This window comes from Chelon labrosus, assembly GCF_963514085.1.
Source record: "Chelon labrosus genome assembly, chromosome: 6".
NCBI lineage: Eukaryota > Metazoa > Chordata > Actinopteri > Mugiliformes > Mugilidae > Chelon > Chelon labrosus.
This window is the reverse complement of record NC_140342.1, coordinates 28,498,899-28,515,749: the sequence shown is the minus strand read 5'-3', so window position 1 is coordinate 28,515,749 and position 16,851 is coordinate 28,498,899. Positions and strand designations below refer to the sequence as shown.

The following is a 16,851-nucleotide window of genomic DNA, read 5'->3' as shown; positions in this document are numbered from 1 at the left end:
TCATGTGTGGTGACGTTCTGCTCTCCATCCTGAGCTGTCAGTTTGATCCTTTAACCTTTTCAGCTGACGTCTAATTAGCCTTCCTCTGCCTCCGTAATGTGAAGTTTGTGTGTGTATGTGTGTTTCCTTTCCTTCTGTGTGTGTCGTCTCTATGTTTTAGCCTCAGTGCCTCCCTCTCTGAATCTGAACAGATGTCAGAGATGTGACGACCAGAGAATCTCTGCAGAATTAAAACCTGGTTCTGGATCCAAAAGCACCTAAAGGCTACCCTAGTGTAGCCACGGTGGCACCTGTCAATCATCATGATGTCACATCCTGTTTTTATAGCATCCAATAACAATAAAATTGACAATTGAACATCCATCCACATTATATTAACTTCCTAAGTCTGTGAAGGTTCTCAGTCATCCAGGTCATGGTAAATCCAACAAAGGTTCAAAAAAGGCAACTGGACTTGTAGAGTTTTTTGAGAAGACGTTTCACCACTCATCCGGGGGGGACAAAACAGTCCCCCCCCCCGGATGTAAGTACCCAGTCGTTAATGGAAATTAGCTGCACCAGTTTCTGGTTGTTAGCGTAACAAGCAAGTTTCTCAGGAAGAGTTCCTATTTAAACCTCAGACTTCCCACCAGTCCCCTAGAACTGAAGAAGCTACTCTGATGAGTGGTGAAACGTCTTCTCAAAAAACTCTACAAGTCCAGTTGCCTTTTTTGAACCTTTGTTGGACATTAACATCTTCTGTGAGAATTTCGGGCTGCAAGAACCGAACGCCATTTTGTTCTCGCAGCTTGTTCCCGACACATCAGCCTGGCAGAACTTGTTTCTCGTGTGGTGTCCGACAACTATTCTGTGATTGGTCAGAAATTGGAAGCAGACGTGGTTAACGTGAACAAGCAGAAATGCTAACGGCCACTCTGTGAGCTCCAAGATGCTAATATTAGCAGTGTAACCGCTAATCTCTCCTGGGTAGAAATCTGCCTCTCGTTGTCCATCTCCCACAATGCTTAGCGCGTGTGACACATGCTGCAGTGGGAGGGGCTTATGAGGACTTCCCCGGAGTTCGGCATTTGAGGTTCTTGAGAAGTATAAATGACCTAAACAGAATAAATTTCTCGCCTCAAATATCGTCAAATTTCTCGCCTAGTGTTTCAGTGTGTCCCAAGTCCCACCCACTATCATAGAGGGGGTGGAGCTTATATGACCTATATTACAACCAGCCACCAGGGGGAGCTCCACATGCTTTGGCTTCACTTTTATAGGAGTTGTCCTGTCGTCCATATTTAATATACTGTACATGCTATGAATGAACACAGAAGAAAGCATTTCATTGGATACAAAATCAGTACACGCCCCCATGTGCACAACGAGTCATCAACACTTTTCCAGATAATGACTGATTATGACCTGGAATATGTTTAAATTTTGCTCTTGGCATCAAATAGGAACCGTGTGAATATAAATGAACTGTGACAGGAAATGTTTCTGCAGCAACATTAGCGTCTTTAGACAGACAGAGGACACACCATATGTCCACAGATGGGTGGGATGTGAGGAGCGCTGGGTCGGCGGTGTAGCTGTGGAGCGTCGGGGCCGTGGGTGGAGTCGGTGAAGCAGCAGCGTCCTGCTGTCAACAGACGCAAACAGAAACAAAGAAGCTTCTCTGCTGCGGATCCTCGTCAATCGATCGGCTGCCTCCGAGAACCAAGCTGAGCTCTCCATGTTCAATACATCCACACTCAGCAGGCCAATCTGTCAGCCAGCGGGCTCTCTCCCCCTCTCCCTCTCACACACTTTGTCTTCACCAGGCTTTTTAATCATGTCCTCGCTCCTAAAGTCATGTGTTTCTTACAACGAGTGAGAAATACGCAGAGCGAGACGGCTCCATCTTTAACCACGACGCAGCCCCGTGTGTTGGACAGAATAATATGAACACCTCCTCAGTTTATTTTATTTAAATCTACGCGTTTTGTCATTTAATTTAGTTTCATTTTTGCTTTAAAACTGAAAGAAAAGGACAAGACAATGAAGCAGTGTTTCCAGATAAAGAGCTTTTTGTATCTTGTCTTGTTGAACAAAAGAAAAATACAGAGCTTCAGGTTCTGGTTCTTGGAGTTGTTGGTTCCTTTTGTCTCAAACTAAAACTACAGCATCAGTCTCTTATTCAGAATGACCCACATTTACATCTACAATAATTAGTCTTGTTTGTTTGACGATAAAATGCTTTAACTGAAATGAAACGATTTAGCCTGGTGATTCCTTATCTCCACGTCTCAGACACTGTGTGATTTTTATTAATCTTGTGCGATGTGTTAACTCACGCTACACATTTTAATCACCGTCCTGCAGCCTGAAGCTGAACGGAAGCAGCGAGGCCTTTGCTCACGTTGCCTGCTGACAGTTCAATAAGGGTTATTCAAACAAGAGGTCCTCCGTGTTGACAGGAGGACAGAAAGGCAGCGTTACTTTGAGCAAAGCTGAAACTAAGTCACTGGATTTAATGCTTCATTTAGTTTCTTTATCAGTCTTCCTATGACCGCCGACTGGATGTAAAGACGATTCATCATCATTTCCTCAGAGATTTAAGGAAAAATTATTTGCACTTGTCATCTCCATCCTGGAAGGGATTGTCACAGATTAATTCAAAAAGGCAACTGGACTTGTAGAGTTTCTTGAAGATGTTTCATTCAAGTCTTCAGTTGTAAAAGACCGGGTTGGGTTGGGGTTTAAATAGGAACATATCTGGGTGTTGTCCACCTGAAGCTCACATGACTGGAGTCCGTTAACAGTACAGTCTGAACATCTGTCCCAAGATGGAGTCTCTGGACACTAAATGGCTCATTAGACTATGGTTGGTGCTAATGTCCTGGTTCCTGGCTTGGTCTGGTTCTGCGGCATCTGGACCAGGACAATTAAAAGTTTATACGTCCTTCAGATGTTTCTACATTTCTTCGTAAAAAATGACTCAAAACAATTTTTTCAAGTCCTGAAGGTTCTCAGTATCCGTCCGTCTGCCGTTTGGTCAACATCATGTGGACAAGACAGAAGACTATTGGGACAATGTTTAGTGGACAGATGAGACCAAAGTAGAATAGTTTGGTTTAAATGAGATGAACCAACACTGCATCATTCCAGCATCAGAACCTCATCCCTCCATCAAACATGGGGGTGCTAATGTCCTGGTTTGGGCCTGTTCTGCTGCATCTGGACCAGGACGGCTTGTCCTCATTGATGGACCAATGAATTCTGAATTCTACCAGTGAACTCTAAAAGAAAATGTCAGGACATCTGTCCATGAGCTGAATGTGAAGAGAAACTGGGTCATGCAGCAAGACAATGAGAACCAAGAACACAAGTGGTTCTACAAAAGAACGGTTAAAGAAGAACAAGATGAATGTTTAGGAACGGCCAAGTCAAAGTCCTGACCTTAATCCAATAGAAATGTTGTGGAAGGACCTGAAGCAAGCAGTTGATGTGAGGAAACCCACCAACATCTCAGAACTGAAGTGGTTCTGTTCTGAGGAATGGGCTAAAATTCCTCCAAGCTGCTGTAGACCACTGATCAGCTGTTACCAGAAACATTTAGTGACAAGGAGGTCACAGCAGAGACTGGAAACAAGGAGGACATGATATGAACACATGATTCATTTTCTTGATAACTGCACAAGTATAATATTTCAGTTTCATGTGTCTGATTGGGTTCTCCTCGTCTGCTTTCAGAACTTGTGTGTAAATCTGTTGATGTTTTGAATCATTATTATTCATAAATGTAAAAAATTCTGAAGGATGCAAAGATATGTAAGCAGCGCTGTAGATTAAGTTCCATCTTATGATATAACTAAATGATCGCCTCTTGTCAGAGTCAATTTTTACAGGATGTTACTTTGCAGTGGATTTTATTTTATTTTTTTTTTTTTTAAGAAAAACAAAGTTAGGTTCTTCAGGTTGGATGGCTGCAGCTCTCAGGACGGTTGTTACATTTCCTGGTGGATTAATTTCCATCCCCAGAGCTTTTCCTCTATTACATGACAAAATTACCCCCTGATGAATCATGGAAACGGCTCTGGTGATGAAAGGCAGCCATGAATAATCCCTGCGGCTCTTTGATATTTGATGCTGTGGTTGTTACCGGCTCATCTCTGCTAGAAAATGGACGCCGTCATGCGAGGTGGTATTAAACGCATCCCCTGTAATGATGATAATAATAATAATATCATAAGATGATAATGCTTTTCCATTTGGCCGATAAGCTCCAGGAGTCTGTTCACACACTCGGCTGTGTCTGATAGAAAAATGTGTTCGCCGCATCGAAGCCGACGTGAGATGGAGATGAAATCAAGTCGCTGTTCTGGAAAAGAGTGCACAAAATAATAATAATAAAGGCCGATTATGCCGTTCAAGGATGAAAGGTCTGAATATTGAGAGTCGGTAGAGCAGCGCAGACAGCGAGGTTAAATTAAAACAGGTTTTTTTAAAGTGTTGGAGGAGAAAAGAGTGATTACAGTCGAACCCGATGCAACAAGCAAAGTGTCAGAGGTGAATAATGACTCGCATTTCTCTGAACGAGGACTCGGTTTCACTGTGACTTTGTCTCTCTGAGGGAGCATCTGAACTCCTGAATTAAAGTCTGTTTCCTCCTGAGCGGTTCTGTCAGTGAACACAGCACATTAATTTTTTTGTGCTTTCTCTCTCCTTTAGTTTCATTTATTGGACAAACAGCTCCGCTTAAGTGCAATGATTCAGTCAAAGATTCATTAAGGCATCACAGTTTCAGACAGCAGAGGTCCGGTTAAAGGGGTTTTAGGAAAAGAAATGTTTAAAGAAGATCAGAATGATGTGTTTAGGAACGGCCAAGTCAAAGTCCTGACCTTAATCCAATAGAAATGTTTTGGAAGGACCTGAAGCAAGCAGTTGATGTGAGGAAACCCACCAACATCTCAGAACTGAAGTGGTAGTAGAAGACTGATCAGCAGAAACATTTAGTAAGGAGGTTACAGCAGATACTGGAAACAAGGGTTCCTGAAGGAATAAATGCACAAGTATAATATTATATATGTTAAACGTCACAGTTTCAGACAGTAGAAGTCTATTTAAAAGGTTTTAGAACATGGATTCATGTAGATTTCTCTGTTTGAAGAATAAATCTTTGTATATGTCACAAACCTGGATGACTGAGAACCTTCACAGACACGTTATTAATTCAGTTTCTTCTCTGTCTTCCAGATGACGAGGGTTCAGGCTCCGACGTTGGGAAGAAGTTCACCAAGTGCAGCACATGTAAATACGGAGCCGAGTGTGATGAAGACTCGGAGGACGTCTGGTGAGAATTCAGTTTTGATATTAACCCGGACAATCAAAGAGTTTGCTTTACTTGACTCCGGATACACAATATAACAACGACCAGAAGCCCCAGTGTTCGTTCCTCTGTGAGCATCGTGGCAGAAACGTTAACATTTGTCTTTGTTTCCTCAGGTGCATATGTAACATCGACTGCAGTGGCCACAATGAAAACCCGGTCTGCGCCACCGACGGCAACTCCTACAACAACCCCTGTCTGGTCCGAGAGGCGTCGTGCATGAAGCAGGAGCAGATCGACGTCAAACACCTTGGCAGGTGTCCAGGTAAGACAGAGCTCAGTGAATTGTTTACACTGTAAAACGGCAGCATTATACTTTAATTTGGGGACGTCCTGATCGGTAACGGGCCCAGTCCGGGCATTTTAAAATGATGGGAAGGGAATCAAACTTCAGCCAAGCTTGATCTTTGGTAGTTTTGTCATAAACTAAAAGCACGTCCCTGTAGCATCAAAACTTCTTCTTCTTCTTCTTCTGTATTAATGGCGGTTGACTAGCAGAATCAGTTCCCATCAGAGACTCCAGATCAGAGACTGTTTTCATAGGCGGATTCATTATTAAAGTTTTTCCTTCCCTTCTTACTCGTTTTATTCGTTTCAGTTTTGTCTTCTTTTCATGCTTGCTTTGTCATGATTTATATTTTTCTCTCCGTCTTTCTTCCTTCATTTTTAAAACTCCTTCCTACAATATTTAGATTCATCCTTCCTTCATTTTCTCTCTTTATTTGTCTCCATTTATTTCCTCCTGTAGTTCTTACCCATTCTACCGTTCTTTTTCCTTCATTCCTTATTTCCGTTTTCCTCTTCTATTCGATGTGCAGACGCAGTTCATTATTTCACATTATCCTGCTGACGTGGTAAAAAGCAGAAATGATGGCGACCGGAGACTGTGACTGTTTCATAAATCAGCCTCGTTATCGAAGCCGTGTCGGACAAATGAATGCGTCTAATCACCAGTGTTTTCAATTAAGGCCCAAACCAAGCGTGCAGGAGCAGCGACATTAATCCACACCTTGTTAGCATCGGTGATAATCTGACACCAACACAGACTGCAGCTTTAAATCCAATATTTACCTTTAGTTGGACGTCGCATTAGAGACCGGGGACAATCAGGGCTGGAAAAGGTTCCAGATCTTTTACTTAAATCTGTATTAACTGATTTGTTTTGGCAAATACTGCAGCGGAACCTCTGCTAATGTGCTCATGTGTCAGCTGTTCATTTTCACATTCAGCAGTAGGATCCTAAGGGGAGACGTTTGTCACTTTATCTGCTAAATGCTAAACGTTGCTCCCCGCTGTGGTTGAAGTCACCACCGGGAGGACGTTGACAGTAAAGATGGAGCTGCTGTGGATCAGGCTTGTTCCAGTTCATCCCACAGATACTTGATCAGTTTGGGATCTAGTGAATTTGGAGGCCAGGTCAACACCTTGTGCTGTTCTTCATGTTTTTTTTTTTTTAGTTGTTCCTAAAGTGTTTTTGTGTGTGTGTCTGTGTCAGGCTGCATCCTGATGGGGATGGCTGCTGCCATCAAGGAGTGTCATTGCTATGGGGTGGGGGTGCCTGGTCTGGTCTAGGTGGGTGCTACATGTCTAAGTAACATCCACACCAATGAATGCCAGGTCCACAAGTTTCCCAGCAGAAAACCCACAAATTCATGCGAAACCCACATAGATACAGAAAACCACTAATGCTCTGGTGGTTTTGGGATTTGGGTTCTGATGGGCTACACCCATGCTAAACTGAGGCTAACAGTTTAGCACACTAATGACTGGGTAATCACATGCAATGAAAGTGTTCTTCCGTCAACAGGGCCCAGTTAGTTCAGTTTCAAAATTTTGAATTCTACATTTCATTCTTAAACACGCTGATTTTGATGAGGAAGATGAGTTGTTCACTAGTTCTTATGATCCATCAGGGAGCGACTCTTTTTCCTCTCAAAGGAGGCGAGAGTGTTTGATACAAACCTCATTTGCAGTCACAGTTTGCTGTCGGATGTTCTTCAGCGTCTGTGCCAACACCCAGAGCTCCTGCAACCCCCCCCCCCCCCCCCCCCCCCCCCAAAAAAAAGAAGCTCAGTCTCTCCTCAGCAATGATTCATGTTTATAGACTCACCTTGAATCACAAGGTGTCATCAATGCTGGAGATGTACTCTCTGCGGTTGTTGGCAGGAGGCCGTAACCCAGCAGAATTTCTAGTTTTAATGTGGCCAGAGACCAAGCGTCTGATTGGCTCAGCGACATGGTTGGTGGTAGGGGGAGGTATGTGGGTGTCTAGCTCCCTGAGGTGAAGAGCACCTGCCCCTGGTCCTGATCTGCCGTTGCCTCCGGTCATCGGTCCAACACTGTGGTTCACAGAGCACCTGAGATCTAATTCTGAGGTTTAAAAGTGTTTTCAGAGGAAATACAATCAGTTATTTTACTGCTGTCAAAAATCAAACCCTGAACTTTAGTAAAATCCCAACATTTAATCCTGATACTGCCTTCTCTATATACAGAAAATTCATCCATGCATGAGTCACTAACCGTCAGATGTTGTAACTCAATCCCAAATTTGTTAACCCTTAATCTTGATCATTTAATAATCTCCTATCCATTTTTTAATTATAATTTTTTGCATAAAATACCTGCCACTTTAAGATACATTATTTTACAACAGTTATGTTAGAGTCGTCTTCATTGTTCAAAATAAATTAACAGTAAAGAAACTAAAACTATAGTGATTAAAAAAACACATTTATCCTAATGGAGAGTGGGCCTGGTTCTATTTTTACTAGAACCTTTGTGGTATTTCTCTAAACTCTTGGTCCAGTTCTAGTCAAGGGGTTAATGAATGAGTTCAGAATGATATCATTGCTATCAGGGTGTTTTCTACTATCTAATCTAGAAGACATTTTAGTGTATCACTAATTAATCAGACACAATGTTACTGACACTGAAGTCTGACCTATCCATAGAGACCAGGGTCCATGGAGACCAGGGTCATGAACATGGATCCGATGTTTTATTTTAGGTCTATTTTTTTTAGGCGAGCTTTAACTCCCTTCACCCTAGGGCATCAGTTAGATTCCACTTTACAAACTGACTCCATTGCTCTCCCCGTGAATTTCTAACTTAGTGTTCTTAGCATTGTACATTAAATTAAACCCATTATCCAAAAGCTCTTTTATTGTGGTTATTAATCAGGTAATGTAGTTAAAAATAATCTGTACTTCCGTCTGCTCTACATCTTGTTAACGAACCAATACAGTATGTAAGACAATAAAAACTTTAAACTAGTATAATTAAATGGAAATTAAATTACTAAGTAAAATAACATTTTAACACACAGAGTGTCTGAGCTTGGTGCTTTAGTACGGTACAGTGAATATGATGTATAAATAAATATACAGCTTATACAGCAGCGTTAGTCAGAGATACAGGGGCGTCCATATACTTTTGGTCGTCATACACCATTAGATTATGCTAATTGGATATTTGTCTGTTTATGTTTTTTGTTACAGCAACAGATTGTTATGTAGTCACTGTATGCAGGATATTATGCAGCATTTTTCTTCTCAGTCAAACAAAGACAGAGCAAGAAAAGAAAAGAAAAGAAAGAAAGAAAGATGAGATGATGGAGGTATGGAGAGTGAGACAAAGAGAATGAGAGCGAGAGTTTTGTCAATATTTCCTCTGGAATGATGGAGCATTAAAAATGGATGAGTGTGTTTGTTTCTTACCTTCCTGTCACTGTGTGTACGCGAGCACTTATATAGCTATCTGTGTGAGGACGGGTTTGAGCCGAGTGAGGACATTTTGTCTCGTTCTTACACTCAAACCCAAAGTGCAGCTGTTCAAGCCTTTAAGGTTAAGGTTAGTATTGGTTTCAGTGTTTGCTTAAGGTTAACGATAGGGCTGAGGCACTAAGTTGTAACGGGATAGGAAACGCGCTGTTTCAAGGACTGTCCTCTAGAGGGCAGCGAGAATAACGTGTGTGAGTCTGTGTTTGTATGTTAATCAATATGAGGACTTGTGTAGTTGAAGACCTTCTGAGAACATGTTTGCCAGTCCTCAGTTTGGATTCGTTTTCAGGTTAAAATCAGGTTTAGGCTAAGGAGACATGTCACGTTACTAAGTGACATGACCACTATGTCTAAAATGTTTGCACTGCTGTCAACAATGTACATGCTCAATATTACATCTACTCTATTCAAGCTGTTGTGTGTATTGACACCTGGTCTTAATATAAATGTGTCTCCACATGCGTCCCCAGCCAGAACTTGAGATCTGATCTCAGTTTGTGTGTCTGTAAATCAGCAGCGCCATCATGTGGTCAGTAGAATATTGTAGCAGCTGCTGTCTCTAATGGATCTCTACCTACCACTGGATCAGAACCATCAACAGCTGCTTGTTGACTTGGAGACATGATCCAGATGTTGGAACAAGATGGAAAGACTCTCACATGTTAAGATCTGATTTATTTTAGAGACAAAAACTCAGATTAGACCTGAACCCTGGAAGTTGATTCTAGTTCAGATTAGGTTTTAGTTTAGTTTGGTTCTCAGCTCCAAGACCAGAATCTTTTAAAAGGCTCTCATTACTAATGAACAGACATCACTGATTCATGTGATCATTTCTACTAGTGGTTGAATGAATGAGTTAAACTCCTCTTCCTCAGATCAGCCCTGTTGAGTAGGTGGTCTTTAATGTGACCCAGGACTCATTGTGTGTTCACACTATCAAAGGAAGGAGGTCACATGTGTCCCAGACCACCTCCACATGTGGACTGACACCAGATCAGTGTTCACACCTGGACTCTAGAGACCAGATCAGTGTTTACACCTGACGTTAGGGTTATGTGTGGTCAGTCATCTAGTCTCGGCCAAGAATTAATCACCTGACGAAGCATCCACATCTCATCAGATATAAACACTGAGTGGTCTGCATTATTAACTCAGGGTTGGGGTGCTGCAGTGTAAACAAACGTCCTCACAAACATGGTAGTGTGTGCGTGTGCTGTTTAATATTCTCAGCAGCTCCTCCACCAGACAGCACGAAGACATGAAGCCTGTCGACAGGAAAATAACCACAGCCACTCACCAAAGCAAACGCTGCTGCTGCTGCTGCTGCTGCTGCTGCTGCTATTTCTCCATTTGTGGTATTTTTGGCGGCCGCCACCACCACCACCACCACCACCGCCGCCGTCTGAACACAAACACACAGTCAGGCTCAGATTGACCCTTCAACGCCTCGGCTCTGACAAACAGAGCGAGACTCAGGCGGCGAGTAAACATCCCCCGACATCCTTCACTTCCTTTAGTCTGTCTCCAAGAGTAAACAACACAGTCAATAAACGGTTTAGAGAGAAGACACGGTACGAGGCAGCAGACAGGAAGTCAGCCGGTCAGGCGATGGCAGTTCAAACCGAGAAAATAAAAATGAGTACTAACCGATGGATGTAAAGAGCGGAAATCTGTTCAGTAATGGGATGGAAATGACAAGTTGTTCATTTATATTTAGAGAGAGTCTAAACAAGGCTGCCATTCTGTTTCTCCCACAGCTGATAAAGAAAGACTGGGCAAGAAAGACGACAGCAGCCCTTACAAAGTCAACGTCCTAGGTAAGAAAAGTCCAGAATGGACAACTTTCACTGATAATAACGTTGTATTCTGCGGCTGTTTCCATCATGTTAACGTTCAACTCTCCACTACCATTGTTGAATATGGGCACAAGCTTCCTGTTTCGACTTCGGATTTTTTAAAGTCGACTAGTATGTGGTGAAAGTCGACGGCGACTAGTCGTATAAACACAGTAGAAAGTAATGACATTTATATTTTTGACCTGAATACACATTGTAGCATCTCACACAAAGGAAACTAGGCTTTTCTACAAGTTAATTGAAGCTTTGAATGAACCTCGGCAAAAAACAGCAACAAAAACAACCACAACAACAATGTCAACTAATAGAACACAACAGAACTGAACATAAATTTAAAAAAAAGCAGTATATCTCCAAATCATTCTCTGTGTCCTGCAGCTAAAGGTCTAATAACTTTATCAAATAGTTGATGTGCAGCCTCCTTCTCTCTGTTACCACAGGACGTTTGGTGAAGTTGTTAACTGACTGCTGTCCAGAGGATTTGGACCGTTCCTTTGCTAGCATTAGCGTTAGCCTTTTCAGATGCATTGCAGTAGTACTTTAGTTGTATTTCAGGACTGACATGTCATAGTAGTACGGGCTTCATCTTTAGTGAAGTATTTCCACACACTTGATGAACCAACAACGACCCACTGGACTCCTCACCTGTCTTCTAGGAGGCGTCCATGTTGGTATTGTCATGTGATCAGTGACTAGTCGACTTCCTGCTTAAACCTGACTAGTCGGTACAACCCTTAATCAGAACCATGAACAAATGTTTGCTTGGTACGCTTCATGACCTGGAGAATCGATTCATATTCTGGAACAAGCTGTAAAGTCTCTCTGGGTTGAACCTCGGTACCAAACTAACTCCAGAACCAGATTTTTAAATCTTGAAGGGTGTATTCGGGGATAACTCCTGGAAGTCTGAGCCCAGCTCTAGAGGTCGTTGACGCATTAAAGAAGGGAAATACAACAGGCTGAAATAAACCAGAATAATTATCTTCTACCAGACGTCTCCAGCTGGAATGATGTGATGTTAAGGAATAAATCATCAAACCAGCTCGAGATGAAACCGTTGTGCTGGTGTGTGCATCAAACTTGATTGGTTTTGATCCATTATTCTGGAGTTTTCCGACACATCTGACAAACCAATACGCTCTCATGACCAGGAAATGAAACTTGAAATGAAATCTAAAGAATAAACATAACTTCTCTCTGCACCCCAAGTGGCCCTGCAGGGACAGTTGATGTGTCGTTGGGTGGTTCATGGGCTTAGTAATCAAAATAGTAAAAGGACGTGGTTGGAAAGGCATAAGACGCCACTTTTCAGCTGCACAGGCTCACCATGCGTATTATAAATCTGATCACCAAATGAATTAAAGTTCATTCCGACTTTGACCTGGAGTATTTCACTCTGAACCGTCCACAGGGCTAATCTCTTAGAGACTCAGAGACTTTGTGGTTCGCTTTTTCTGAGATTACGTAACATCATTGTGAATCCACTTTATCAATGGAGCTGACAGTAAAACTTCCCGTGCCCTTTCCGCAGCCCGTTAACCGGCGTCTGAACCGGCTGAGGAGCAATAACTGCAGGATAAGACCTCATGAAAGTCTCCTTAATACACAATAATGTTCTAACAGGAGGAAAAACAAAGCTGCAAACACTAAACACTCACATCTGTGAGTCTGATGCTGATCCTAGCGGGACGCTGTAATTTCTCCAAAGTAAACACAGATTAATGGAGCAGAACGAAGGCGTTTTCAGCGTCGCACATCGAGCTGCGCGATGCAAACGTAAAGCCTGGAGATCAAAGAGGAGATGAAACTGAATCCTGGGGTTTTTATTATCTGCAGCGCTCCCCGTGCATCGATATCACCGACTAAAACGTCTCAGGGGGAACGACTCCTCCACCGGGTCCCTTCCCTTGGAGTTTTCATTCAGACAGACAATAGGAGGATTGGATTAACGGCCGCATTGTCAACATGACAAACAGCGAAGGACACGTTTCTGATAGTGTGAGAGAAGAGCTGAGAGAGGCTGCGTTTCCCGTCGCCGCTTCGTCGAGGTGACGGCGGCGACCTTCGTCAAACAAACGCCCGTCCTTCACGTAAATGAATCGCTCAAAACCGGTGACAAATGAATCAAACCACCCTTCGTAACCTTCGCCGCATGCTTTCATCACTTACGCTTCACAAACACAGACGCTTGCAGCTAAAGGTTCACTCTGAGATTAATGCAGTTCCATGTGTGGAGCCTTTTTAAACACGACAAAGGGCCCTGTGCTGTACGGTGGCCGAGAGCTTAAAGCACTGCAACTTTAAAAAAATAGACGCTCAAATACACAAAAGAAAAGTAAGAAAAGATTTTCACAAGGTTGACAACACAAAAACAGAAACGAGCTGAAAGCAGCAGGAATGACAATGGTAATGTTTCCACGGGAAGATTTATCGACTTTTAAATGCGCGTTTCCTTTTATTGTTTTCGTTTTTAACATCCTGATCACATGATTCCTTCTAAGCCTTTATCTTTTTATTATCTTAACAGTTCAAATAATCTGACAACTCCTTCGCAGATTGACGTCGTTAATAATATTTAAACATTTATTCATTCCAAGCCTTTTCATCGTTTTTTAGAGATATTTCCATTGTTTGTCGTTTTCTTAACTTGCTCGTGTTTCGTCTATTTGCATGTGTTTTCTAGAGGCCTCTCAGGCCTGATATTAACATCCGTCTTGAGTTATCTGATCATTAGCAGCGTTGACAGATACAGCTGATTGGTTTTCAGCCCAAAAGCTGCTCAGGAGCCTCCAAAACGCACATAAAACCGCCCAATACACCAGCTCGATATTCCAGATGGATTACTCTAGTGTAGCCAATCATAAAATATAAAGCAGCCGAAGCGTAGAAATCACACAGAAACCACCACAACTACGGCGTCGTTTCTCTGCGGCCGTCCAGTCAGGATCTGATGGCGACGTGGAGAATAATTTAAACCCTTGAGTGAAATAACAGCTTCACGTCTTGGAGTTTTTCTACATAATAATCTGTTTCTGACGATTTGACGCGTTCCAACGTTTGATCCGACACAACTCCACACGGTATTTTAAGCTCTTGAATCCCAGAAATGTCACAGCTGTAGCCATGAGGAGCGAACGTTAAAACCTCCACGCAGGGTTTGTTATTTGGAGCTTTCTTTATGTTAATGTCCTAATTCCGTATCAGTCACTTTAACGAGCAGCACAGATCGGTTTGTGGGACGTTTCTGTAACGCTGCGGTGAGTTATAGCGCAGAGAGACGGCTCGGCGTGATGGAGGAATCCCTTCATGTCAGAGCAGTTTCATTTTGTGATTTATCCGCTCACACTGCGGCGCAGCTGACGGAGGATAAACTCAGTTTGTGGCAGAACATACATCATATACATCAGAGCCTTATTACTCTTGTCACAAAAATAATATCTTTTATTTACAGTTTTGCCATATTCATAGATTTATTCACTTTTAGTCTGACATTATCTTAAAATGAAAAGATGAAGCATAATGTAGATTACACACTGTTATAATGAAATATGTGCTAATTTACACAATAATGAATTAATTAATGTGATTCAGAGCTGCTCAAAAGATTATTTTCTCCTTCAGAATTTTAAAAACATCAGCAGATTGGTTCATATCTGTGAGGTCCTAAAGCTGAAGCCTTGTTTCCAGTATCTGCTGTGACCTCCCTGTAACTAAATGTTTCTGGTAACTGCTGATCAGTGGTCTACAGCAGCTTGGAGGAATTTTAGCCCATTCCTCAGAACAGAACCACTTCAGTTCTGAGATGTTGGTGGGTTTCCGCACATCAACTGCTTGCTTCAGGTCCTTCCACAACATTTCTATTGGATTAAGGTCAGGACTTTGACTTGGCCGTTCCTAAACATTCATCTTGTTCTTCTTTAACCGTTCTTTTGTAGAACCACTTGTGTTCTTGGTTCTCGTTGTCTTGCTGCATGACCCAGTTTCTCTTCACATTCAGCTCATGGACAGATGTCCTGACATTTTCTTTTAGAGTTCACTGGTAGAATTCAGAATTCATTGGTCCATCAATGAGGACAAGCCGTCCTGGTCCAGATGTAGCAGAACAGGCCCAAACCAGGACATTAGCACCCCCATGTTTGATGGAGGGATGAGGTTCTGATGCTGGAATGATGCCGTGTTGTTTCATCTCATTTAAACCAAACTATTCTACTTTGGTCTCATCTGTCCACTAAACATTGTCCCAATAGTCTTCTGTCTTGTCCACATGATGTTGACCAAACTGCAGACGGACAGATACTGAGAACCAGTGTTCTCCTGATGGTGGAGATGATGGTGACTCTTAGTCTACTTTGAGGACTTGAAAAAATGATGTTTTGAGTAGTTTTTAAGAAGAAATGTAGAAACATCTGAAGGATGCATAAACTTTTAGTTGTAAATCCCAACAGAAACATTGTCCTGATACTCTCACCTGTTGCTTGTTCAGCTGTGTTAATCTTCCTTTTTGCATTTCTTTATCTATTAGAAACCACAGGTCTGGATCACGGAGATGGTTTCTACGCGGGGATGCCGATCCCCTGCGCCGACAGCGCTGCTGGATTCTGCGTTCACGGGAAATGTGAGATCAAATACAACATGGCCACCTGCAGGTTTGTGAACCACTTCCTAGCTTCCTAGCCTCCCAGCTAATAGCAGCTCTTCCTAGCTTCCTGGCCTTCAAGCTAACAGTAGCTCTTCCTAGCTTCCAGGCCTTCAAGCTAACAGTAGCTCTTCCTAGCTTCCTGGCCTTCAAGCTAACAGTAGCTCTTCCTACCTTCCTGGCCTTCAAGCTAACAGTAGCTCTTCCTAGCTTCCTGGCCTTCAAGCTAACAGTACCTCTTCCTAGCTTCCAGGCCTTCAAGCTAACAGTAGCTCTTCCTAGCTTCCTGGCCTTCAAGCTAACAGTAGCTCTTCCTAGCTTCGTAGCCTTCATGCCAACAGTAGCTCTTCCTAGCCTTTCAGCTAATAATAGCCTTTCCTAGCTTCCTAGCTTCTCTAGCTCTGCTAACGTCCTTCATTCACCGTCCTTCACGTTTTCGCCTCAGGTGCGACGCAGGTTACAAAGGTGAACAGTGTGACGAGCCTCAAGACTTCAACATCCTGTACGTGGTTCCCAGCGGACAGAAGCTTCACTACGTCCTAATCGCCGCCATCATCGGCGCCGTGCAGATCGCCATCATCGTCGCCGTGGTGATGTGCATCACAAGGTACGCCAGCGTCCGCTAAGCCGTCGAGTCTTTAAATCTGAAACCTTTAAAATGATTTAATCAAAGAACAACTAAAGGATGTGTTGATGATTCTAGGGATTTATATTCAGTGTTAGTATTTGCTGTTTACTCAGCTTCCCCTTTAACTCTGGTTAAACGTATTATTTTCTAGAGAGTCCACTTAATTTTTTGCATCTTTCCATTATTTACACGTTAATAGTTTTTCCTGAGCTGTTAGTCAGCAGGACGTCGATACAGAGCCCTCCACTGTGAACTTAATCCTTTTAAAAACTAGTTTGTGTCTGCTTCCATCAAACCTTTAAATCAAACGTGGGCTGCTGGGATTGTGCATTAGTTCTGCAGCGCGTGAAAATTATATTATGTGTGTTGGTTCGACAAGTGGCCTAGGGGGGAGGGCCGTGCACGATTTCATTTATTTACTGCTGTGATTTTGTGGTTGATTGTAGCCGTGGAGGGTTTTATGTGAACAAGAGGACAATAAATTACATTAAAGAAAAGTAAATATAACTAAGATTGTGTTTCTCTGTTCAGGACTCCAGTCACCAGTATGTTCAGGTTTTGTGGAACAGATAATCCAGGTCAGAGAGACTTAATAAATG

At 42.6% G+C, this 16,851-nt stretch overlaps 1 protein-coding gene across 1 annotated transcript in view; it reads left to right on the top strand.

Annotated features, from left to right (window-relative positions):
- Positions 1-16,851, top strand: part of tmeff1a (transmembrane protein with EGF-like and two follistatin-like domains 1a) — a 72,921-nt gene that overhangs the window by 52,332 nt on the left and 3,738 nt on the right. The window contains exons 5-9 of the mRNA XM_084547115.1: positions 5,221-5,317; positions 5,470-5,618; positions 10,890-10,949; positions 15,511-15,634; positions 16,070-16,231. Of these exons, the coding sequence (XP_084403241.1) occupies positions 5,221-5,317; positions 5,470-5,618; positions 10,890-10,949; positions 15,511-15,634; positions 16,070-16,231 (592 nt within the window). The remainder of the gene's footprint in view (positions 1-5,220; positions 5,318-5,469; positions 5,619-10,889; positions 10,950-15,510; positions 15,635-16,069; positions 16,232-16,851) is intronic.